We start from the raw sequence: 25042 nt of genomic DNA on the forward strand, positions 1-25042 counted from the left end.
ATGCCACTCATGTCCATCAGCTCGAGCGGCAAGGATTTCGATTTCCATATTGAATTTTCTACTACAGTCAACAGCATGCATGAATTATTTTACTTGAACAGAATCTTGACTGGCTTTGTGATGTGAATTCATGTGACCGACCCTTGATCCCACATCATTTGGGTGAGGGTTTGTAAAATGTTTTATATGGTCGTCCTTTCTTAACTAATATGATACGTTTTAAAGTGATTCTTGGACTGAGATGACTCATGACCTACAATATTATGTTGGTGGGCTGGGTTTTCCATCACTTTGCGTCCAGTTAATTGGGAGACATGCATTATATATTCCCACCATCTCAATAGATAATATGTAAGTATCAATTGGATGTTGGTAACAACAAATTCTCCAATATATTATTCTCCTATACATTTGTTAACCACTAATTGATCTGCAGTGTATATATGGTATACAATCCTCAGCGTTCCATGTTAATTGGGAGACATGCATTATATATTCCCACCATCTCAATATATAATATTTAAGTATCAATTGGATGTTGGAAACAACAAATTCTCCTATACATTTGTTAACCACTAATTGATCTGAAGCGTGTGTGTGTATATATATATATATATATATATTTGTCGTATATAATCCTCAGAAACAATGATAGATATTACCAGAATGTCAAAAGCATAGATTAATAAATTTATATTCAAAGGGAATGGTACTTTTTGCACATAAAGTGGACAATACTTTTATGGTGAATAAACTTTACAACCTATGAGAATGTGCAAATGAGCCTGACAAGACTAGCCTCACCTTGATCTTCGTACAATTTAGATAAAAATTGGTTATTAGGTCTCACGGTCATCAATGACGTTCCGTCAAATTTCTATATCAAGCAATGTATAACTTGTAATCAAAGATTCATCCCGTACCTTGTATCCCATTCTAGTTTATATATAGTATGTTTTTTAGGAGTTCCTAGTGATTCATCCCATACCTTGTATTCCATTCTAGTTTATAATTAGTGTCGTTTTTGGAGTTGATATGTTGGAGTAAGTAGGACGGATAAAAAGAAGTGCACTAAATTTAATTTTAGATCTTAAACGCCCAAGTGCACATCTTTTGGAGCAAATAGGGGGCACTAATTATGGTTAGAAATTAATTGCACAATTGTTTGTGATATGACACTTGACACTAATTTTCTAATATTTGCTTCTTCGTTATCCAACGCACTACGCATTAATATATATATAATAGGTAGTCAAATGAGGAAGGAGAAATGTGCTGTTGACTGTTGAAGAGCAAAAATTATGAAAAATAATACAGATAATAAAGTATTATTAGATACGATAACCTAACCATCTATCTAGGAAGGGATGACAATAATAAAAAAGGATTGCACTAAAGTTTTGGGTATTTAAGTGGCCCCAAAACACCACACTCACAAAATTCAGTGCGCACTCTAAAAGTAGAGGCTGCAAATTTATGTACAAATAATTTTTGAGAAATTTTATTTACACATCATAAAAACACTATTTTTATACCATTTTTTAATTTTTTATAGTTTATATAAATATCTCTATATACAATAATATATTAACCATTATCATAATTGCAATTACCATGTTAAAGTAGATTTACTGCAAAAAAGTTTTTGTGCCCTAGAAACCTAATTTATGACTGACTGGAAAACTGCATAATTGTGTTCTGTATTCCTTTTTTTTTGTGCGACCTGCTGCTTCTTACATTTTTCATTCTTTTCATTCTCGATGTTGAATTCTAATACAAGAGAATTATGCCATTTCACTTGTTCACTCGGTTCCATGATGTTATTGTACACGCCTCAAAGACGACTCTTTCTATTTTCTAGAGATCTCTTCTTCATTCATTGAACTGTTGGAAAACTTGCCTAATGCAGTGGAGAAATTACTTCCTATCATGAGAACATGTAGTTGACACTTGACATACAAGCTCTAATCCACTTCTTGGTCGGACATGGACTTCGATTCTGTTGGGTAGAATCAATAGGAACAAACGTCTAGATGTGATGGAATCGATAAGGGAGGGAGATTGAATTGTGGGTTAAATGTGTGTAAACTTAACACTAATATTGTACAAAACAAGGGTAATTTGGTCTTTTTACTATAATTTTATGGGTAGATTTATAATTTTTTGGTGTAAACTTATCATGTTCAAAAAGTAATGTAAAAGATAGTGTTTTTGTGGTGTGGAAATAAAATTTCCCATAAATTTTTTTCCTTAAAAAAAACGATAGGTGGGGTAAATCGGAGAGGAGGCAAATCGGAGGACAATGTATGCGTGAGATAGAGATAGATATTTTTAGGGGTAATGGAATTAGGCTTTTTGTTATATTTTTTAAACTTCTAATAAATACAAATATATTACAAGTGAACAGGCGCCCCCTGAATCCCAAAAAAATAATGCCCAATCATTCCTCTTTTGACTTAGTTATAATCCTCATATCTTTCAACGAGATGGATGGTGATATTAGAGAATAATGTCGTGTTAATAATGAGAGAATTTACAAATCTGCAGACTTGATGGAACCATTTTTGCATGTCCTTCAACATCTGTATGTTCTGTCATCAGTTATTGTGATTACATTATATTTGAAGGAAACTATCTTGATTTCTTAATCTAGTTTTCAGAGTACAAAATTGTTGCACATTATTAGATTTTCGTGGATCTGTTCATTCAAAGCGTCCAACACAAATGAGGACAATGTTAGCGAAACTGTTAAGAACCAGGTCAAGCACGCGTCCCTATCTTCAACCTAACTCGCGTCATACCTGCGTTGTCGAGCGAAATCATCCCACGCTAGCATTGAAACTGTCATTTTTGGAGTCGATATGTTGGAGTAAGTCGGACGGATAAAAAGAAAGTGCACTAAATTTAATTTTAGATCTTAAACGCCCAAGTGCACATCTTTTGGAGCAAATAGGAGGCACTAATTATGTGATTTCGTTATCCAACGCACTATGCATCAATATATATATATAAAAAAATAAGATACTAATATAATAGGTAGTCAAATGAGCAAGGAGAAATGTGGTATTGACTGTTGAAGAGCAAAATTATGAAAAATAATACAGATAATGAAGTATCATTAGATACGATAACCTAACTATCTAGGAATGGATGACAATAATAAAAAAGGATTGGACTAAAGTTTTGGGTATTTAAGTGGCCCCAAAAAACCACTTACAAATTCAGTGCGCACTCTAAAAGTGGAGGCTGCAAATTTGTGTATAAATATTTTTTTCCTTAAAAAAAGGATAGGCGGGGGCAACACGAGTTATAATATATATATATATATTATCGATACACGGGCTACAAATTCAATATCCCTATATATATATATTTTTTTTTTAATTTTATTTTTGGTCACCACTAAATTAGACTAATTAATTATTAGTGCACGATTTTGATAAGTGGTTCCCTAAATTTAAACAAAAAAGGATAAGAAGTTGATGAGGACTATTTACACCCCTCACTTGACTAATCACAACCCATTCTAAATAAACTCCAACCTAAAACATAATATTTATGAGTACACCCCAATTTCAATTTTTTTCAAAATTTACCCATCTACACCCCATAATTTCAGCCGTTGAATCTTATCAACGGTTGAGATTAAAATAAATAAATAAATAAAAATAAAAACCCTAACCTTACAACCCATCCTCCGCCGCCGACAAATTCCTCTCCACCTTCACCTTCCAAAACCGGCCCCCATCCCTCAAGGCCTGCACTTTCCTCCCTAGGTTCTCCACAGAAGATAGGCTGATGGGCGTCAACAGAAACCAAAAGAGAAATTCTTTGTATCAACCCATCAAAGGTCTCAAGCATTTGTCAATTTCAACCAGGTGAAGGGCCTCTTTTTTCTGTTCGAAGCTTTGAAACAAAACCATAGTCCTCTTCACCTCTTTTAGCACATAAAACATCTCCTCTAGGACATCTTTGGGTGGTTCTTGCTTAGAGATTTCCTCAAGCTTTGTCTCTTCTTTCAGAATTGATAGTCTTGATAACTGACATGGCCGCTTCAACTTCTTCAATGGAGGGTCTTGGAGGTAGTGTTTTGTAGATACCCATAATTTCTTCCACTGTTTCTATAAAAGCTAGTGATGAGTGCCCTTGCTTTGATATTACAGCCATGGCTATGGTGGTTTTGGACCAAAAGGGGAACTTCGAAGGGAAGAAGGAGAAAGAAGGAATGGAGGTAGGGTCAATGGGATGGATTGAGTGTTTTTTACAATTTTTGAGTGTTCTTAGTTAAGTTGGGAGTGTAAATAGTCCCCATCTAAGAAGTTAGGGAATGTAGGTACAAAAGAAAAGGATTGTGAACCGTGAGATCTTAAATTCTTCTTGTTTATTTACTGCTTCCTCGATTGGCCACCAATCTTCTTTGACACCAGCCATGCTTGCCCAATTTTTATACGTGACTGAAGCTCCTGCCAGTTCAAAAAATCGCTTCCATACTTATCAAAAAAAAAGGGCTTCCAATCCTAATTTTCCAACACTAATATTTCTTCCTGCGAAGGTGAAAGCAAGGACAATAAACCAAACCATACCATCCTCCCATCAAATTGTTGTTGACTTGTTACAGCCACAAAACCCAGATTTCTCAGGAAAAAAACCACACGGCATTCTCAAGTAGACAACAATGAACAAAAATTCCATTCGAAAAAACCAAACAGCTACCCTGCAGATGAATTGAAAGACAAGATCCAGAGTTGAGGCATTTTCCAGTCTTTAACAGACTAACCCATCAAAAACAAACCAAAAGAAAGAGACCATAATTGACTCATAAAAAGGTTGGAAACCCATTGTTGGGGCAAGTAGAGGATGGATACAGAACTAGAATCGATAGGAGCAGAGCGCATCTTACTGACTTTAGAGAGGAAGGCAAGCAAATCCGTCAATAGAGTGGAAATCGAGAGGAGGCGGAATCGATAGAGGAGGCAAATCGGAGGACTATGTATGCGTGAGATAGAGAGAGAGAGAGATTTTTAGGGGTGAGACACAGCTTTTTGGGATAGAATTAGGCTTTTTGTTACTCCCTCCGTCCCTTAAAGTTAGTCTTATTAAGAAGATCTAATTAATATGGTAATAACATTTAATTTTATTCACATATTTTCTAATACACCCCTAATTAATACTTAGACGACCTTAATTAATATTATGATTACAAAGCACATTAAATATAAATCTTTTAGGAAACTAATGAACTAATTACATTTTAAAAAAATGAAACAAGACTATAATTTGGGACAGACGAATAAAGAAAGTATGACTATTTTTATGAGATGGAAGGAGTATATTTTTTAAACTTTTAATAAATACAAATATATTAGGGGTTGTGATCTGACGGTTCACTTGTGAATAGGCACCCCCTCAATCCCAAAAAAAATGTCAATTATTCCCCTTTTGACTTGGGTCCATTTGGCACACACAATAACATATATTGTAGCATGTATGATTGATAATAAATGATTGTAATAAATGATAACAAATATGGTTCTTGAAATACTGGAATGTGTTTGATTGTACTTTTGTTGGTAACATATATGGTGTTAAAATTATTGAATAAATTACGTGTAGGGGTATTATACATTAAAATTATTATTGATGCAAATCAATAGTAAAATAATTATTAAATATTTAAAATAAACATTAAATGCATATATTGTTCTATGAAAATGCCGTTTGGAAGTAACAAACCATATATTGTTCATTGACAATATATTGCTCAACCAAACGCAGTCTTAGTTATAGTCCTCATATCTTTCAACGAGATGGTGATATTAGAGAATAATGTCGTGCTAATAACAAAAAGATTCTTAGAATAAACACATTTGCAATGTGAATCGCATCTTCTTCGACATTTGATTTATTAATTTGAAAATATTCCTTCAATTTTCCCACTCATATTTCCTATAAATAAATAAAAAATCTTCAACTTCCCAGTCTCGATATCAAGCCAATCTACAAATTACCTCATAATTTTATAGCATGAGTGATAACCTTTAAAACTAGCTTAGTCTCGATTACGTATAGGGGGCCCAAGTTTAGTTTGGGAGATCTCTCTAACACTCAAGTTAGTTTGCTATCAGTAGGAGAGTACTTAGAGCGTTCTATCTCTCTATAAGTTAAAAGTGTAGGGTTCAAAATCATTTGTCTGGCATTGGAGGTCTCATTTTATATGAGTTGGAGAGTTCTAACACATTCATGTAACCCTAGGCAATTCATCAATCATGGAAGCAATGTCACATTGTAAATTCCACAACAATAAGAGCAAATCACACCAACAACGAGACTAAAACCATTAGTGTCACATTGAACAATCATAAGGGCACTTAGTTGATATATCACCTTACGGATAGAATTTACGGTTTAGGGTTTAGTTGGACTCCACTTTATTAAACCCACGTGTCAAATTTTCTATGGAAAATGATGTGGTGCGCACCGCCTACCCAACCATATTCGACATGCCCATATATGCATACATACATATTTCATTTGATTTTGGGGTCTCCTTTGATGGAACAGGTAGGTAGTGGAAGTGGAATACCAACTTCAGTGGAAGTGTGTGGATCAGCATGTAATTTATATCAGAAGTCCCTATTTAGAGGGTTATGTTACGTGGGTAAAAAAGAATATTATTTCAATTGATCGATTCAATCAAATCCCTAATTGCAAGTATAGGGTTTGGATTCATTTTCCTTTTTCTTCATAAAAGAAGACAATCATATTATCAAATGAGGAAAAGTTTGCATATTTGAATGACGGAAAGGTAGTGGTTATATTCACTAATCTGAGGGGACCAAACCAAGGTTATTAATTGGCTTTCTGTTTGGTCCGATTTATGTTATATAAACCAGTGAAACAAAAAATTGAATTTTTTATTTTTATCTTTTAGCTATAATCTTTTTCTTCTTCTTTTTGAAAAAGGTAGAAGTCCCAACAATTCATTTAACGAAAGCAAAAACTATACTTAGTGTTACGTTAGCAGTTTAGGAAATTACAAACTCAAGCATAGGAAAACAAGCACCCGAACCCAAGAAGAAAAAAAAAAAATAACACCAGAATATATTCGAACAACATTGGAATGAACCAGACAATACTGTCCCGAGATGAACTCGGACATATTAGACAAACAAATACAAAAGGTTTAGATTAGGTGTTTTGACTTCCCTTCAATCAAGATTTAAGGTTGGAAAGACCAATCTTTATCAGATCTAAGAATCATTGGTCACTTTAGACAAATGAATTTCAACATCACACGTTGTTCGGAAGTGTTTGTGTCTTGTCACTTTCATATAGGTAATTGAATTTGTTCCTTCAACATGGGAACGGGAACAAACATTCCTTACATTCCTATGTTTGGTTAGCCAAGAAATTCTCCAAAGAATATGATTTTCCTACGTTTGGATGTAATGATTCAATATGGAATGAGAATATGAATAATGATTAAATGACTAAGCAATCCATCATTTATATTTAAATGACTAAATATAAGGGTATTTTTTGTCATTTCACCACTAAAACACAATTCCTACCTGCCTGGAATTCGTGGTTCCTAAGTCCAAGGGGGGAAAGCTAAACTCCCAAGTTAGCCGAAATTCGTCATTCCATTCCCTTATATATTGTGCAACCAAACACATGAATTTGGGAATACATCATTCCGTTCCGGCCGGAATTGGTGAACCAAACATAGTTTAAGTGTGTTCGAACGACTCACGTAGTAACGTGCCTCATTTCTATTCAGAGAAACAGTATTTTCTTGTTCCTATTTAAATACAAGAAGAAGGCTCCAATGCTCCATCCCATTTCATGAGCGATGATATCGAGAGAAGTATAAAATAAGATCATGGCGTACTATTTCACTTCTTTTAGTAGGAAACTGAATCATCTCTGTATCTTATTGTCACGCAAAGCCTTCGGTCTCCTCAAATCCTTGATGGGTTTGGTTCAAACTTGTTTCAAGCCATTCTGGATTCAAATTTCTTATTTCATAATCGTGTCTGTTGTTGGGTATTTGTCTCTGAAGCTCTCATCAAACCCAAAATCAAGCAACTCAATTACTCCCAAAGACTTTGATCTCTTCTTTACATCTGTGTCTGCCACTACTGTTTCAAGCATGTCCACCATTGAAATGGAGATCTTTTCAAATACCCAACTCATCATCATCACCGTCTTAATGTTTCTTGGTGGGGAGGTCTTCACTTCCTTTCTTGGCCTCCAATTCCACAGATTGAAGCTCCCTAAACGGAAATCCTCCAACTCTGTTGATCAAATTGAGATGGGTTTGGTCAATTCTGAAAAACCCAGTTCCAATTTTGATCCCCAAAGCTTGAATAATGATGTCTTGATCAAGTATAGCGCATTGAGGTGTTTAGGGTATGCTGTTTTGGGTTACCTTTTAGTGGTTCAAATTGCTGGATCTTGTTTAGTTCTTTTGTATGTTAGTGTCAAAGACAGTGCCAGAGAACTACTTAAAAACAGAGGAATTCATGCACTAACGTTTTCAGTGTTCACAGTAATATCTACTTTTAGCAACTGTGGGTTTGTCCCAACCAATGAAAACATGATGGTTTTCAACAGAAATTCAGGTCTCCTACTTCTTCTAATCCCACAAATTCTTCTAGGAAACACATTATACCCTCCCTTCCTAAGATTTCTGATATGGGTTTTGGACAAAATTACAAAGAGAACAGAGTATAGTTACATATTAAAGAACACTAGAGAGATGGGTTATTCCCATTTGTTTTCAACTCTCCATTGTTCATTTCTGCTAGTTACAGCATTTGGGTTTGTATTGGTACAATTTGTAGTGTTTTGCATCTTGGAGTGGCAGTCAGAATCCATGGGTGGCCTAAATGGGTATCAGAAGTTTGTGGCTGCTCTGTTTCAGGTTGTCAATTCAAGGCATGCTGGGGAATCTGTGGTTGATCTCTCAAGCATTTCTCCAGCAATCTTGGTGCTCTTTGTGGTCATGATGTAAGTTCAGTTATTCAACTCACTTCCATTTTTAAGTCAATTTTATTCTTAAAGGGCACTCAATATAGTCTTCTACTTATCTCTAGAACAAGATCTCATGGGTTTAGATCCATGGACTAGAATTACATGATATGTTGGGCCTGGTCCCTTAATCATCTAATTTTAAATGTGAGTTTTATTTCTACTCCATTATTTTCATACTACGCCTTAATGTATATACACCCCACAAAACTTGAAAAATATCTTATCTCACTTAACTAGTGAGGTGAGGTGCAAATAAAACTCACCAATTTTCAATCCTAACTAATGACAATTGTTTTCATAGGTACCTCCCTCCATATACTTTGTTTTTGCCAACCAAACGACAGGCGGATGTGAAGAAGAGTCAGAGAACTAGTGGATTTGTGGAGAATGTTCTGTTCTCACAACTCTCCTATTTGGTCATCTTTGTTATTCTCATTTGTATCACAGAAAGAGACAAGATGAAGAATGATCCCCTCAACTTTAATGTCTTGAACATCACCCTTGAAGTTATAAGGTAAGCTTATATATTTTCCTTTATATTAATTAATAGTAGTTAATACAATGTCATTAAAAAAAATTGAAGTATTAAGAGTGTTAGGTATTGATTTTAAAAGTTCTATCCAATGAGGGATATATATATATATATATATATATATATATATATATATATATATATATATATATATATATATATATATATATATATTGAGATATTATTGTTTGTGAATTGTCCTAATTAGTTAATTAATTTTTGAAAACCATGCACAGTGCATATGGAAATGTTGGGTTCTCGACTTGCTATAGCTGTAAACGACAGCTTAAACCTGAGGGTACCTGCAAAGATGCATGGTATGGATTTGTTGGATGGTGGAGTTACAAGGGAAAATTAATCCTCATATGTGTTATGTTTTTTGGAAGGCTCAAGAACTTTAACATCAATGGTGGTCAAGCATGGGTGCTTATGTAAATAGTGTTATATTTTCTATATATAAATAGTTGTAATATATGTTTTGGATAGCCATCTTTTCTTTTCTTTTCTTTTCTTTTTTTTCCCCTTTTAGCTTCTTTTTTGAGAGAGGTTGGGGTAAGTCTGCTCATGTAATAGTATTGTATTTTTCTTTATATGTAATATACTGCAGTTTTTTTTTTAACAAACTCCCATCCAGAATGTGGCACCAATTCCTCCATCATCCACAATATCCATTCCTACCCAATTTTCCGTTCATGTGAGTACTTTTTTTTATCAAGTGTCCCCGGGTCAGGCCGAAAGAACTTCTACACTACATGCGACCTTGAATTTGAAAACATTATCCAATATTTGGATGTTCCTTGGCGGAACGATACCTAATAATGCTATGGCTGGCACAAATATGGTAAGAAAATATTCGGTGGTTCTTTTATGGTATGTCACATGCTCATGTGGTATACCATGATCGATAACATTGTGACATTTAATTTCATGATTTTTGGTGTCAAATTATGGGCCACTGATTATAAAAATAGTTAATTTATAATTTAAATTTCATATCATTTTCAATCGCTAATGATTTGACATCAACTTTAGATAAAAAGTCACAACACTTTTGGTCCTGATAATATATCACGTTAACATATGATGTGGCATATCAGCAACACATACTGCCTGTTTGACACAGCAGAAGTGAAAGCGAATCCTCTAGTGGGGTCGATTCCGGCTTCCGTTGTGCCAAGCTGGCGCTTTATAAGCTGAACTTATATAGTGGTTTCCGTTGTCAGTTATTTTTTTCAAAAAGTAAACATGGGGCCCACACTGGCCCCACTGTTTGTACAATATATTTTATTAATTACAATATTTAAATTTTATACTTAACATTAATTTTATTAGTAAATTTTATTTATTAAATTAAATGTAAGATTAATAAAAATAAAAAATTATTATAAAATCATTATATTTAATATTTAATAAAATAATTATTTTATTAGTTTTATTAATAAAAATAATTATGCTTAAGATAAATTTTAATAAAAATTATATTTAGTAGATTAAATTTAATAACAAAATTTAATATAAAAATTATAAAATTTAATATTGTAATATTTTAATTCAACAGCATTTCCGCTAACATCAATTTTTAGTTCACCAAACACCTCACAGTATATTCCACAGCTTTAAGCTCAACTTTTTTTTCTACTGCATTTCTGTTAGCATTAAAAATTAATCTTTCCACTTTACCAAATAGAGCCATAATATATTTCCTCAAACGAGTTACATGCATTTGACTGCATTAGAAGTCTACATACGAGACAAACGCTTATGGCATGCGCGGTTTGCACACGCGAAAACAATCAAAATATGTTACAAATAAAATACTGGTAATCATTCGTTTAAATTTTAGGACCAAAGCCAATTAAGCTCCAATAATGCTATATATATATAGTATTTTTATTGAGTTTGCACGCGAACATGCTTCGTGGCCTCTTAACAAACTACTTGTCATATGACAACCGACAATTTTTCAAAAACCAATAAGAAGAGAAAAATTACCAATAATTGTGAAATTATATGATGAGTAAAGGACTTTCTCTTATAGTCTTAGTTCATCATGTTATATTTTTATTTCAATAATTGTGATTTCTTATAATTATTTAGTTCCAATCATTCAATTATCCTTAAACAATAAATTAAGAAAAAAAACGTCATAGTTTGTCACTAATTAAAATTAATTCTCTTAATCCACTCCTAAAGTAACAAATTTCAAATGATAGCAAGCTATATACAAATTAATGCATATGAAATTAATTTTATCAATATTAAAGTTTAATCATAGTTAGAAATTCAAGTCCAAATACGAATGATACTGTCCGCTTTAGGTTTAATGATTCTCATGGATATATACATCGAATCCGCGCAACTTTGTTCTTCTCGAGTCATCACGCTTTTGATACTTATGTCCAAAGGAAAAGGTTTATGAGTGAAAGTGACGTGAATTTTCCTTATAAACATATCGTTTAGGGGGTTATGTGAGATTATAATTCGTAACAATCACTCATAAATTAATTAAATAATATTGCAGGGATTCCAATATTTAATTCGTTTATTTTTTTTATTAGCGTTCAACTTCCATCTCACAAGAAAAAATAGGACTATCCTGAAAAGTAAAACTAGATGGGCTGGCCTATTTAGACAATAAAAGTGGCTGGCTAGCTTAGCTGCTTAATATATTCTCTTATTGTCCTGTGAATTTTCACGTCAATCAACCATGATTGTCCTTGTTAATTGTGTTTTGGACAGACCAAAATTAAGGTAGTTAGGAAAATTGTACACTGGATTCAATTTCGGCAACGCTACGTATCCCTAACAAATTTAATCATAACATGTAATTAGACAATGTAATAACAAAAATCAATGTAATTAGACAACGTAATAACGAAATCAATGTAATTAGATAATAATACTGTAATAACGTAATTTAATGTAATTAGATAATGTAATACTGTTATGACTGGTTATGAAAGAAATTGTTAGGGATACAAAGAGTTTTCCATTCAATTTTTCTAATATGAAAATTCAACGATGAAAAGTCCAACATAAGCTACCATTTCCCCTCCATACAAAGTATGCCAAGGTTCCAAACATCAAGGTCTAGTAGTTGGCATCCACAGTGGTATTCATTTGAAGTGCTTGAGATCATATTTTCTTAATAAATTCATTGCTAGATGCTCACAGTGGACACATTTTGACACTCCAAAAAAGTTAAAAAATTTGTAATTACTCCAAATGTGAAGTACTTCCTAGTTCATGCATGGTGAAGATTGTGAGACCCACTAACGGCAAAAATAGCAACCAAAATTGAATTTCAAGTGCTTGATGTTTTGTGTCATTAGAGCACCCACAGTGGGTGCTATATCTCACACTTGATACCCCATTTTTTGAAATAGTTTAGCACTATATCTTTACAATGAGACCTTTTTGCATACTTTAAAAATAATGATGTACAATAAAAATTTTAGAAAAACTTGAGAGCTCAAGTATGTGGTAATTTTACCAAAAATCAATCAAAATGGGTCACATGTCCTTGGTTGTTGAGTACCCTAGATCAATACATAAGCTTTTTCCATGCTGGAAACTTTTACTCGTTTGAGAATTCAATACACGAGTCAAACTTGGTGGCCAAATTAATTTTGCGCATGCTCAAATTTTTTTTGTAGCTGACAAATTAATTAATTATTTAATTATTTCATCAATTTTTTTCATATAAGAATTTGTGAATTATTATAACATAATTTCATTTATAAGAAAGATGGAGGGAAAGTAGAGGTTGGTAATTTGTTGAAATGGTGGAGTAAATATATTTTGGAGTGTGTAACCATTATGGGTGTGTAGAAAATACACACTCCAAAATATAATTAAATTTTGAGATAATATCAAGTGCATCCATTGTGTATCAAGTTGCCATGTATACTGATCTTGTCAGAAAAAAAAAAAAAAAAATTCTCTTTATATACCTCTAGCCATCACTTCAACAACACCACAAGACCAAAAAATTAGCTAGTCCTTTTAACAAACAAATTAGTGCAAGAGATGAAGAATCTGTCTTGGTTTGGTCAAAAACTGCAACATCTTTGTAGTTCTTCATATGTCAAGCTAACTTACCTTAGTCGTACAACTTGGTATCTAACAGCATGTTTTTACAGGTTCATCTATCTCCATTTGAATCCATTTTTGTTATATCTTGCTTATTTCACCTCTCTTTCCTTTACTGGTTTCTGGGTTCTTCGTGGTTTGAAGCCTAGAACTTCTTCTTTTAGGCCTAAAGACATTGACTTCTTCTTCACATCTGTGTCTGCAGTTACAGTGTCAAGTATGTCAACTGTTGAAATGGAGATTTTCTCCAATACCCAACTCATTGTGATGACAATTCTGATGTTCTTGGGTGGAGAGATCTTTGTTTCAATGGCATCACTTCATTTCAGGAATTCCAAATGGAAGAAGTTTTTAAAGATTCAAGATGAGGCTGTTTCTTCAAATATTGAATTGGGGATGGTGTCATCAAATTCGAAACCCCCATCAAGTGAAAACATTCTTGATTTAGGAATTCTATTTCACACCCAAAGTGACAAGTCATTACCCAACAACAATGACTTTCTGATGTACAGTTCATTAAGGTTATTGGTTTTGGTCATTTTAGGGTACCTTATAGTGGTTCATGTCCTAGGGGTTGCCTTTGTGTCTCTCTATCTAGCTCTTGTTTCAAGTGCAAGTCATGTACTTAAGAACAAGGGACTCAAAATGTTCACTTTCTCTGTCTTCACAACAGTCTCAACATTTGCAAGTTGTGGGTTTGTATCTACCAATGAAAACATGATTGTTTTCAGCAAGAATTCAGGGCTTCTCATGATTCTAATCCCCCAAGTGCTCCTTGGGAACACATTGTTCCCTTCATGTTTGAGGTTTTCAATATGGGTTTTGGGGAAAATGTTCAAAAAGGAAGAGACCAATTACTTATTGAGTAACACAAGTGAGATTGGGTACCTTCACTTGTTACCAACCCAACACTCATCATTCTTGGTTTTCACTGTTTTTGGGTTCATTTTGGTTCAGTGGGTCATGTTTTGCTCCATGGAATGGAATTCAGAACAATTAATTGGTCTGAATTCATATCAAAAATTGGTGGGTGGATTCTTTGAAAGTGTGAATTCAAGGCATACAGGAGAAACTATTGTTGACATCTCAACCATCTCTCAAGCCATATTGGTGCTATTTGTGGTGATGATGTTAGTCTCTCTCTCTCTCTCTCTCTCCTCAAAATTCTTTTATTTCAATCAATTTTAGTCAATTCATGCATTGAACATAAGAACTAGGAATAAGTTTTAAAAGTTACATAATTGCTATACATGCATGATGCATACTTATAGGAATGGCAAAGAAGGTTAAAGAAATAGGCATTATTAGTTCTATGATTGCAGTTTTTTATTGGTTATGACCTATGATCCTGATGTAATAACTTTCTCAAGCAATAATTATTTAAAAATATGTAGGTAGGTTCTTTCATTAATTATGCAACTTCCTAGGTTTTTCCGTCCACTTAATCTTTTACATATAAATTATTAAAAATATAAGTTATGATCTATCATGTGATCACTTGCTCAATAAATATTATTGTATATAGGTCCATTAATAATGAAAATTTTCCTAGATTTTAATTATAATTAATTATGTTATCTTAGTTTGTTTAATTTGGCAGGTATCTTCCTCCTTATACTTCTTTTCTTCCAATCAAAGATGGTGAAAGAGATTCACAAGTACTATTTGTGAGAAGAAAAAGAAGGGGAAAGATTGTTGAGAATCTATTGTTCTCCCAACTTTCTTATCTGGCCATCTTTGTCATTCTTGTATGCCTAACAGAGAGAGGAAAGATGAAGGAAGACCCCCTCAATTTCAATGTCTTGAATATTGTGGTTGAAGTCATCAGGTGATTAATTAATTAATTAATTTTATTTAGTAATTTCTTTTAATTTATCAAGCAAGTAATTTCTTCTTCTTTTTTTTTTTCCAGCGCATATGGAAATGTGGGATTTACAACAGGTTATAGCTGCAAGAGACAGGTGAACCCAGATGGTTCTTGCCAAGACAAATTTTTTGGTTTTGCAGGAAAATGGAGTAATGAAGGGAAGATACTTCTCATTATCGTCATGTTCTTTGGAAGACTTAAGCAATTCAATATGGATGGAGGAAAAGCTTGGAAACTTCTCTAATAGAATTTCCACCACTAATTTGTATATATATATATATATACATGCAGTAGCATCCACCATTAATCTTTTTTACTAGTGTGCATAATTAAGTATACGAATCGAATAAATAGTAATAATGATAAGATAAGAAAGTTATCGTTTCCACAGAGATTGACGGATCAGTTTTATTAATTATCGATTATGATTAATCCTAAAATTCTATTTGAATGACCGAACAGTAAATTGAACGAAAATCAACGTATCAAATAATATACAGTAGTACGGTGGTTGCCATGGACATGGATCAAGAAAGACTTATTGCAAAGTAGAAGATATATAATTCCAGAACATTTATCATACAACCGGAGACAAGAATAGAGATGCGAGAGTTGAAACTAACGTAGGAAAATCAAAAATTACAGTTGAAGATTGTTTCAACTAGTCTTTGCTCATTTCCAGTTGTTGGCAACAATGTCAGCCAAATCCACAACCCGTTGAGAGTAACCCCACTCATTGTCATACCAAGCAATCACTTTAACCATGTCATCCCCCATAACCATGGTCAGTGATGAATCAACAGTTGACGATACGTCAGAGCACCTGAAGTCGACCGAAACAAGGGGCTCATCACACACTGAGAGAATACCCTTGAGCTCATTCTCAGCACTCTCTCTGAAACCAGCATTTACCTCTTCAGCAAAGGTCTTCTTGGATACCTGGACAACTAAGTCCACAACTGAGACATTAGGAGTTGGCACACGCAGGGCAATGCCGTTCAGTTTGCCTTTAAGACTAGGAAGGACTAATGCCACCGCCTTTGCAGCACCGGTTGAAGTTGGAACGATGTTGAGGGCAGCTGCTCGTGCACGTCTAAGGTCACGATGGCTTGCATCGAGTAGCCTCTGGTCACCAGTGTATGAGTGAGTTGTAGTCATTGTGCCCTTGATGATCCCTGCAAATTAGCACAATCATGTCTTGGAATGGAAATTTGAACGTTCAGCAGCAACGAGACAGATTTCGTTCTAGTTACTCCCTTTAATATCCATTATATATATATATATATATATATGTGGATATTTATTGTACACAACAAACTAGAGTTTTTGATTGATCAGGGCTGCAATAATGGAAGTTAAAAGGGGGGAGAGTTGGGAAAGAGACTACTCACCAAACTTCTGGTCAAGAACTTTGACAAAGGGAGCAAGGCAGTTAGTGGTGCAAGAAGCATTGCTGATGATGGGTTCATCAGGGTCGTAGGTGTCAGCATTCACACCAACAACATAGGTCGGGATATCACCCTTCCCGGGGGCAGTGATGAGAACTTTGTTGGCTCCTGCCTGAATGTGCTTGCCTGCTCCTTCCCTGTCCACAAAAACTCCAGTCCCCTCGATAACCAGGTCGATCTCCATGTCCCTTCATCGTCACAGTGCAAATTAATTTCATGTGTTGGATACCATGTATGTAAATGAAATGGGGAATTGAATAGATTACTATGTCTTACTTCCATGGGAGGTTGAGAGGGTTGCGGCTTGAAACTACTTTGATGACCTTGCCATCAACTGAGATGCCATCTTCGCCAACCGGCTTGACATCAGCTTCAAAGATGCCAAGGGTGGAGTCGTACTTGAGGAGGTGGGAAGCCTGCTTTACACCACCAGTGTCATTGATGGCAATGACATCCAGAGGAGAGTCCTTGCGGCCGTGCCAACACCTCAAGAAGTTCCTGCCAATTCTGCCAAACCCATTTATGGCTACCTTTAGCTTTGCCTCCACCACACCATTCCTGTATCCCCCAGAGCTGCTTCCCATCTTTGTAAAGATTCCATCATAGATAAAACCCAATTATTATTTATTCCCCATCAACCTTGGAAATGTTTGATTATGGACAAAAACTCTGTTAAACTCTCTATCAGAAGACACACTGATCAGACTCTGTTGTATCATCAATACACAATAATCAAAAGATGATGTCAATCTTTACCAACTTTTTTTTCTTTATTCTTCAAATGATTTAATTTAACAAGTAGTAATTATTTCACTACAAACAGAAATTACTCTTACAAATAGAGTTAACAGTGTAGTGAAATGGAAGTTTGAAACTTACAGCAGAGGAGGACTGGAAGGCAACCACAGAAAGGAAGTCATCAGAGGTTTTCTTAGAAAAAGGAAGGAAAGCCGCTGAATTTCGGAGGCCTGAGAATTCTGCAAATCCCTTTCCGTTTCCCTGACAACCAAATTATGTATCCAAAAAACAAAGGAATCACAGACAAATTAAACAAGAAAAAAAAGTAAAGAATGGATGAAGAAAGAGATGATCAATTCGTTCATTGACAGGAAGAGAACCTGAAGCTGAAGGGATGGTTTGGCTACAGAAAGAGTAGCCGAAGCCATAATAGGCAACAGCCACGGATTCTGTACTCTGTAGTGAGTGAGTGAAAAATAAAAATGGTACTGACTACTGACTATACTAAGAGAGAAAGAGAGACGGAGACCTTTAGTTTTAGTTTTATTAAGGAGTAGCAGAGGAGAAGGCAATAGACTAAAATTTTCTGAGAGAGGATGAGATTATGGATAGCCTCCCATGCAACGTATGGCTGTGGTTGTGTTCTCCATTTTCCATCCTGTGTTGTCTTTTGGGCCTCAGCCTTGATTTCTTTTTCGCAACTGTTCCAAGAAATATACTTCATTTCAATTTCATTTTCGATTTAGTGACAAGCCTTGGATATCATTGGATGGCCTACATTGTTCTCACTTCTCATGTTCTGGGTTCTTCAATCCCTTTTCTTTTTCACAATCATGTTTCATTCTGCTGCCCTAGTTGTCTAGTTTTATGATTTATAATTCACTGTATTCAAGAACAAAAAAAAACATCCATTTGGCAGACTGTCAATAGTTAATGGGATCTTTCATCTGTCTTTACAATGCTCTGTAATTTTCAAAATACATACAGTACTCTCAAATTTCATCCTTCCCTGTGGTACTGGTATTTGCAAGAGCATAAGGAGAGAGCTTTGAACCCATGACCTCAAAGAGGTCATATCTGCAAGAAATCACACTGGAAAATGGAAATCACATCAGAAATCAAACCCTGAGCATAAGAATTACACCCTACGCATGACAATTACACTGGAGAACGCATAAAAAGAGAAAAAGAAGACCACATATGCATTCATATAATCAACAGAGGGGGAAAAAATCAAATGTTTATCCAAATTGTAATCAACTTAGGAAAAAAGCACCTTCCCACCACATGTGAATGAAACCTGGAAATAGAAACCCGAGAAAAATAAATCGATGAACCAAATAAATCACATGGAAGATCAATAACTAAGCATGACAATCACACTGGACTACTGGAGCGAGGCATATGAGTCGCAAAAAGAAAAATAGAGAGGCACAGAGATGAGTAGAGAAAAAACGTTCAATTTGTAGGAAGCTATCATTTAAGACTGGAATTTTCAGATGAGCAGGTGAAGAGAGATGAGCAGAAAAAAAACATAAGATTGCCTCATTTGCACAGGGGCGCCATTAAAAAAGAAAGAGAAAAGTAATCAAGGAAATTAGGGAAAAAAAAAAGTTGGAGAAGAGTTGGAATGTCAGCACTCATTATTTGATCAATTGCTCCAACCACAAGACACCAATTGAGAAATCTTCCATAGATTCCTAACGCAAAAATGCTGAGGAACCGATACACCCCAGGGTCAAGGGAGTTTTGGAGCAATGAGCAGTGAAATTCATTCATCAGGTAAAAAAACCGTTGAATCATAACCAAACTCAAAAGATCAAGGACACTGAGTAGAGTCTCCAAAGATAACAACTACAGAAATAAATGACTAAGAGAATCTAACAGAAGTGGACGAGATCATATTGGTACTTAGCAAGAAAACAATACCCTTGAAGTTAAATTCTTTAAGTATGTTATATACCCTAAAATGACACAAAATAAGAAATGTTTGGCTATCAAGAGGTAACAAAGTTTACGTATGAGTGCAGTATAGATGAGTATATTGCGTTGATGCACAATAACACGAGATGATGGGATAAGAAACAAGACTATCCAATCTACACAAAGGGAAATGAGATAAGTCAAGCGGGATATGATAAAAGAGAAGAAAGACTAACAGGCATGGATGGAAGCGATAAAAAGAAATAAAAAGACATAGTGACTAAAGGATTAACAGAGAGAGTAGCTTCAGACCAGAACAAAAAAAACCAGTGGATACCACCTAGTGGGTATCTGAACAGAATTCTCTGATAGATACATGTAGCAGCAGCCAAAATGTTTACGAATAAGACTTCTATGATGAGAAAAAAGTAAAGGCACAAAAATAGTATTTCCCTTTTATGTTTTAAGTACTTGTAAGGTCACCACTCAGGCATTACAGAAGCAGTACTATAACAAAGATTACACAAGGTTGGATGGATTCTGATAACAAAGTCGGTTGAATAGGATATGGTATCTACTGTGTAAGTCAAGGACCTGAGCCCCATTTTACCCTTTCTCTACTTATCAAACATGTCCTTCAGCCTCCAACTTATCCTTGCATTGCTATCACATTCCAGTGTACCTCCCTCCAAGCAACTGTCCATTGGCCTTGCAACATATGAGCAAAGAACATGTAACTGCAACCTCTACCTTGTCTCACACATTCACTAACTAAATCTATTGTAGCTAAAAAGGAAATGTTGAAGCCAAACCCCCAATGTTGAATTTACACCTGATGTATTGAATGCCATTAGGGTTAAAAGTGTGTCTCTAATCTACTTCCAAAAAGAGGGTACTGGACGGACTCCTTAATTTTGGCAAATTAATCTATCACAACAAGAGAAGAACAAAAAAAGATCAATTGCATTCCCACTTTTTTAAGGCAATCACCTATAACAATCGGGTAAAACCTTTGAATGCTACAAATTAAACAACCCAATATCAATATTCTGACTCTCCAAGAGAAGCACCAAGTGGTAGGCTCCTCACCACGATGCCCTGACGGGCCGTGGTTTGAATTCCCCCATTACTGTTGAGCAATCCAAAAAAAAATTATGATGTTCATTTCATACTGCTAAAAAATGTAAGCATCTTGCTCGCTAAATAACACAACAAACATGAACAGCAAAGGTAATGGCAGCAGTGGCAATAGACATCCGGCAGCAGATGCAATCAAACAAAAGGAAAATGCTTCACTAGTTTATAAACTGAGATTAAAGCTATAATTGGTACAAATAGATAAAAAGTCATTCAATACAAGGAATTTATAATCTTTGGAAGGGGTAGCACAATTCAATTACAAACAAGAACCCATAATTTCTGGTGGGTGGATTACAAAAGGTGAGCAACAAAGAAGTCAGTAAAAGGGGCGACCTACCAAGAAATGTCACACTCTGAGAATCTGAAGCTTGGTGGAGAAGGCTATGGCAACCCAGTCGGGCTGTGAAGAGGACCATTGCAGCTGCTCAATCTCAGCTCCTGCAGTGTAGGCCAGAATGGGATCCAATCCGCCCTCTACTGGCTGGCTCATGGAGGAGAGATCCCAGATGAGTGCCTGAGAATCATCGCCAGCAGTACAGATGTGACAAGAGCTATGTGGAGCCCATGCTATGGCGTTGACGCTGGACTGGTGCCTCTGCAGCTCCACCACCGGAAGTGTAGGGAAGCGGATATCCAAAACAACGACCTTGGCACTGTCCATGATGATGGTGGCCATGTACCGAGGGTCCTGCTTGTTCCAGCCGAGGCGTACCAAGGGTGTATCTGGCTCAGAACTCTCGTAGATGATGGTGGAGTGTTCCTTATCTCGGAGGTCAAAAACCCTTACAGAGCCATCAGCAGAGACGGAGGCGAAGACACCGACTCCGCCCCAGGCGATGTCATAGACCTCCTTGTCGTGAGCAATGAGCTGGGTGTCGACAGTCTCGCGCTCGATGTCCCAGATGGTGCAAGTGGTGTCAATAGAGGAGGTGCCGATCCGTTTGGGCTCTGCCTCGTTCCAGTCGAAGGAGGTGAGAGGGCCGCAGAACTCGCTATTCTTGTTGCCGTTGAGGAGTGTCTTAAGGTGGACACGGTCGTCGGAGATGCGCCAGACGCGGAGGAAGTCGCTGGAGGTGGCAAGGAGGTCGGGCTTCTGAGATTCCTTGTCGGGGATGAAGATGGTCTTTGTGGGTGGGTAAGGGTGCTCAAAGGAGAGATTAGGGTCGGAGCGAATATCGCCGGTGGATTCGTCGAGCTGGACTATCTCGACGCGGTTGGGGTACTGCTCAAGGAAGCTGGCTATGGCTAGGCGATACTTCTTGTCGCGACGGACGCTCCAGTTCATGGCGTAGATGTGCCATGGTGCCTCGTACGTGTAGATCTCCGATCGCTTCTGCTGCTCGTCTGATCCTTCCGGATTTGGGTCACTGCTCGCCCCCATCTTCTCCTCTCCTCTTCTCTTGTATTTAGATAGCCCAGAAAAAATCAATTTGGTTTCTTTCCTTCTTGTTGTAGCTTTTACTTTTATCTGCCTGAGAGGCTGAGATTAAACAATCGAGAAAGTCTTCTCAGACGTCAGTGACAGAAAACCAAAAGCTTTTTCATTTATCCAAACGCCAAAATCTCTTCTTTCCTTCTTTTATTTTTTTAAATTTGTAGTTTTTCACATTTTCAATGAATAAGGGAATAATTATCGATTAGATTTAGGATTTAGAGATATAAAGTTTAAAGTTTATTTTGAAAATTCGAATGCAAAATTATTAATATATTTATCCAATTTAATTAATTATTTTTGTTTCATTGAATATGTGAATTGAAATTCTCATAAAAGGTTTTATAATGGCGGCCTGGTATGGGAAATAATTAGGAGTTCTCTATAAATGGAAGATTAAAAAAAAGGAAAACAAATTTCCTTTTTTTGGCTAAAGATTTTGTTTCTGAATCAATGTTAATGTATGTGATTAATCAAAATTTATTGCAGTTACCATTTACGAAGGAGAAGATGAAGCATCTCTCGTTAAAAGGAGATGAATATATATATCCAATTTTTCTAGGGTTTGGTCATTGGTTTTGAATAAGAGTTTTCCTGTACCTGTAAGCAATCTGTCTTTCCAACTGCCTATATGGCTATATAGCTACCCGTCTTCTTTCTCTGGACGGTAAGTATATGACTAAATGTGTTTTCTTTTTATGGGGTTTGGTCTTTGCAGACTTGCATTCTAAAGTTGATTTTTGACTGTGCCGCTTGCGGCTTGTCCTGAGAGAGTTGAGAAGAAGATGAAGAAAATTGATGGTACCCTGTTTTCTTTTTTCTTGAAAATAATCCGATGAATACATAGTTGTTAATAATTTGTATTGATGTTGTAGTAACCGATTTTCGTCCGGCCAAAAATACAAAACTATAAAAAAATATAAATATAAATATAAAAACAAAAAAACAAAAAAGATAAAGTGGTGGAAAAGTAAAAAAAAAAGGGGAGGAGAAAAAGGGGAAGGAAATCGGTGGAAAAGGAGAAGAAAGGAGAGAAAAGGTAGGGGAGAAAGAGAGAAAAAGTAGGGGGAAATTGGGTAAATAAAAAAGAAAAAAGAAGAAAAGGAGAAGAAAGGAGAGAAAAGGTAGGGGAGAAAGAGAGAAAAAGTAGGGGGAAATTGGGTAAATAAAAAAGAAAAAAAAAGAAGAAAAGAAGGAAGAGGAGAAAAAGGGAAGGAGGTGAAGAGAGGAAGAAAGAAAAGAGGGAAAGAAGGAAAGAAGAGAAAAAAGAAAACCGGGAGGCCAAGAGAGAAAGAAAATACACGAAAGAGATTTTTCGCTGCAAGAACCAGAGGAAAGCGAAAGCGGGAGAGGTAAATATCATAACAAATTTTTATCACTCTCTGTCTCTTTGTCTTGGTGATAATCTGGTTTTGGTTGCTTTGGGTTTTGTTCTCTGAATGCCATGATTTCCTCTCGGTAGTAGCTCTGAATCCTTCGATACCTGCAGTAGCATACATCTTTGGTTAATGTTCATTTGTAATACTTTGCTTGGATGCTTGGGATCTTGATGTTTGATATACAGTGGCTATTCCATTTCTGGCAGGGATAAATATGTGTATATATATATATGAGTTTATAGATATATGTATGTGTGTATATATATAGGGTGTGTATGTATATATATATGGGTTTGTTTGTGTCCATATGTTTATATATATATATATTACTTTTCTGGTTGGGGAGTGTTTGTCCTTTTCACTTCTTTTTACTATTTTCGTTTACATTTTTTCTAACATTTCTAGTACCAACTAATTCATTCGGGTGAGACATCTTATGATGTCATGATGCACCCATTCCTATATATATATATATGGTGTGTGTATATTATAGACCGTGTGTGCATATTGATTTGCTTGTGTGTAAATGAATGTATGTATACCTACGGTTTGTATGAGTGTATATAACATGGTTAGGGGTGCACACATGTTTATGTTATTTGTATGCATGGTTTGACCGTGTATGACATTATGTAAAATATGTTTGTGTATATATATACTTGATGCTAATTGGATCCCTTGATATTATGTTTGGATACCCCTTTGACCTATTTTTTGTGTTTGCTTGTTGGGGCTTGGATCGGGCTTGTGATCGCTTGGGCCGGAGGGCAACTTAGAGGATTTGGGCCGGATTTGAGCAATGGGTCCCGTGGGCAACATCCCAATTGTTGTATAATATTTTACATTTGTCTTGTGTACATAATTGTAAAGAGTAATCCTTGTAATAGGATAGAAAAATAGTGGATGTAAAATAGAAAATGCATACATGATATTCTAGGATGCTAGAAGCATATAGAAACTAGGGATTGATTATGTGAATGATGATTGCATTAGAATGCATGCTTAGGACTTTGATTTTTTATACAATGCCATGATGCCTTAGATGCATGTTAGGATTGTTTGAATGCCATGAAAACAAATGCAACGCGTTAGTCATTAGAATTAATCCAAGCCGTCTCACTTTAATAAATACACCAAGATTAAATTATGGAATCCTTATGTTTTGTTTAAATACCAAAGAGCCTTCAAGATATTGGGGTTCCATGGGCATTCATTGAAAACATTTGGATTTCGTGGATCCGGAAAGCAAATGTGTTTTTAGGGATTAGGAGAATTTATTTACGGACTCAACGGTGGGTTTAAAGATATTTGACCCATTCAATGAGCCATAAATGGATTCTTTCTTTTCTCTTGAAGAACATAATTGTGAGTAAGACTTGAATTGAACATTATTCCTTGATTGTGGGCCCTTTTGGTACATCAACCAAGTCCTCAAGAGTCATTTTTCCCAAATAT

General features: G+C 35.5%; 4 protein-coding genes across 5 annotated transcripts; 2 read left to right on the forward strand and 2 right to left on the reverse strand.

Moving 5' to 3' along the window:
- Positions 1–7874: 7874 nt before the first annotated feature.
- Positions 7875–10160, forward strand: LOC119997959 (sodium transporter HKT1-like). The gene is made up of 3 exons (XM_038845205.1): positions 7875–9012; positions 9338–9550; positions 9805–10160. The coding sequence occupies exons 1-3, from the start codon at positions 7883–7885 to the stop codon at positions 10001–10003; spliced, it is 1542 nt and encodes a 513-aa protein (XP_038701133.1). The 5' UTR covers positions 7875–7882; the 3' UTR covers positions 10004–10160.
- Positions 10161–13564: 3404 nt separating this feature from the next.
- On the forward strand, positions 13565–15975 carry LOC119997267 (sodium transporter HKT1-like). The gene is made up of 3 exons (XM_038844167.1): positions 13565–14790; positions 15261–15488; positions 15573–15975. The coding sequence occupies exons 1-3, from the start codon at positions 13598–13600 to the stop codon at positions 15769–15771; spliced, it is 1620 nt and encodes a 539-aa protein (XP_038700095.1). The 5' UTR covers positions 13565–13597; the 3' UTR covers positions 15772–15975.
- A 75-nt stretch (positions 15976–16050) lies between these two features.
- Positions 16051–18256, reverse strand: LOC119997268 (glyceraldehyde-3-phosphate dehydrogenase A, chloroplastic). Its single transcript, XM_038844168.1, has 5 exons — positions 18094–18256; positions 17855–17974; positions 17252–17559; positions 16919–17163; positions 16051–16702 (listed from the first exon to the last, which is right to left on the reverse strand). The coding sequence occupies exons 1-5, from the start codon at positions 18139–18141 to the stop codon at positions 16200–16202; spliced, it is 1224 nt and encodes a 407-aa protein (XP_038700096.1). The 5' UTR covers positions 18142–18256; the 3' UTR covers positions 16051–16199.
- A 344-nt stretch (positions 18257–18600) lies between these two features.
- LOC119997269 (WD repeat-containing protein LWD1) lies at positions 18601–22314 on the reverse strand. 2 transcript variants are annotated; one of them, XM_038844169.1, is made up of 2 exons: positions 21114–22312; positions 18601–18805 (listed from the first exon to the last, which is right to left on the reverse strand). In XM_038844169.1, the coding sequence occupies exon 1, from the start codon at positions 22155–22157 to the stop codon at positions 21123–21125; it is 1035 nt and encodes a 344-aa protein (XP_038700097.1). In that variant the 5' UTR covers positions 22158–22312; the 3' UTR covers positions 18601–18805; positions 21114–21122. The 2 variants fall into 2 exon arrangements, with proteins under 2 accessions (XP_038700097.1, XP_038700098.1); XM_038844170.1 differs by lacking the exon at positions 18601–18805 and adding an exon at positions 20066–20344 and having other exon boundaries at positions 21114–22314.
- Positions 22315–25042: the final 2728 nt, after the last annotated feature.

This window comes from Tripterygium wilfordii, chromosome 4, assembly GCF_013401445.1.
Source record: "Tripterygium wilfordii isolate XIE 37 chromosome 4, ASM1340144v1, whole genome shotgun sequence".
In the NCBI taxonomy this organism is placed as follows: domain Eukaryota; kingdom Viridiplantae; phylum Streptophyta; class Magnoliopsida; order Celastrales; family Celastraceae; genus Tripterygium; species Tripterygium wilfordii.

Bases quoted from the DNA above. Each gene is read 5' to 3' on its own strand.
- LOC119997959 (XM_038845205.1), top strand. From the start codon at position 7,883: ATGGCGTACTATTTCACTTCTTTTAGTAGGAAACTGAATCATCTCTGT. The intron at 9,013-9,337 runs GTAAGTTCAGTT...TTGTTTTCATAG, and splicing joins GTGCTCTTTGTGGTCATGAT to GTACCTCCCTCCATATACTT. The intron at 9,551-9,804 runs GTAAGCTTATAT...AACCATGCACAG, and splicing joins ATCACCCTTGAAGTTATAAG to TGCATATGGAAATGTTGGGT.
- LOC119997267 (XM_038844167.1), top strand. From the start codon at position 13,598: ATGAAGAATCTGTCTTGGTTTGGTCAAAAACTGCAACATCTTTGTAGT. The intron at 14,791-15,260 runs GTTAGTCTCTCT...TTAATTTGGCAG, and splicing joins GTGCTATTTGTGGTGATGAT to GTATCTTCCTCCTTATACTT. The intron at 15,489-15,572 runs GTGATTAATTAA...TTTTTTTTCCAG, and splicing joins ATTGTGGTTGAAGTCATCAG to CGCATATGGAAATGTGGGAT.
- LOC119997268 (XM_038844168.1), bottom strand. From the start codon at position 18,141: ATGGCTTCGGCTACTCTTTCTGTAGCCAAACCATCCCTTCAGCTTCAG. The intron at 17,560-17,854 runs GTAAGTTTCAAA...ATCTTTACAAAG, and splicing joins CCTTCCAGTCCTCCTCTGCT to ATGGGAAGCAGCTCTGGGGG. The intron at 17,164-17,251 runs GTAAGACATAGT...GTGACGATGAAG, and splicing joins CCTCTCAACCTCCCATGGAA to GGACATGGAGATCGACCTGG.
- LOC119997269 (XM_038844169.1), bottom strand. From the start codon at position 22,157: ATGGGGGCGAGCAGTGACCCAAATCCGGAAGGATCAGACGAGCAGCAG.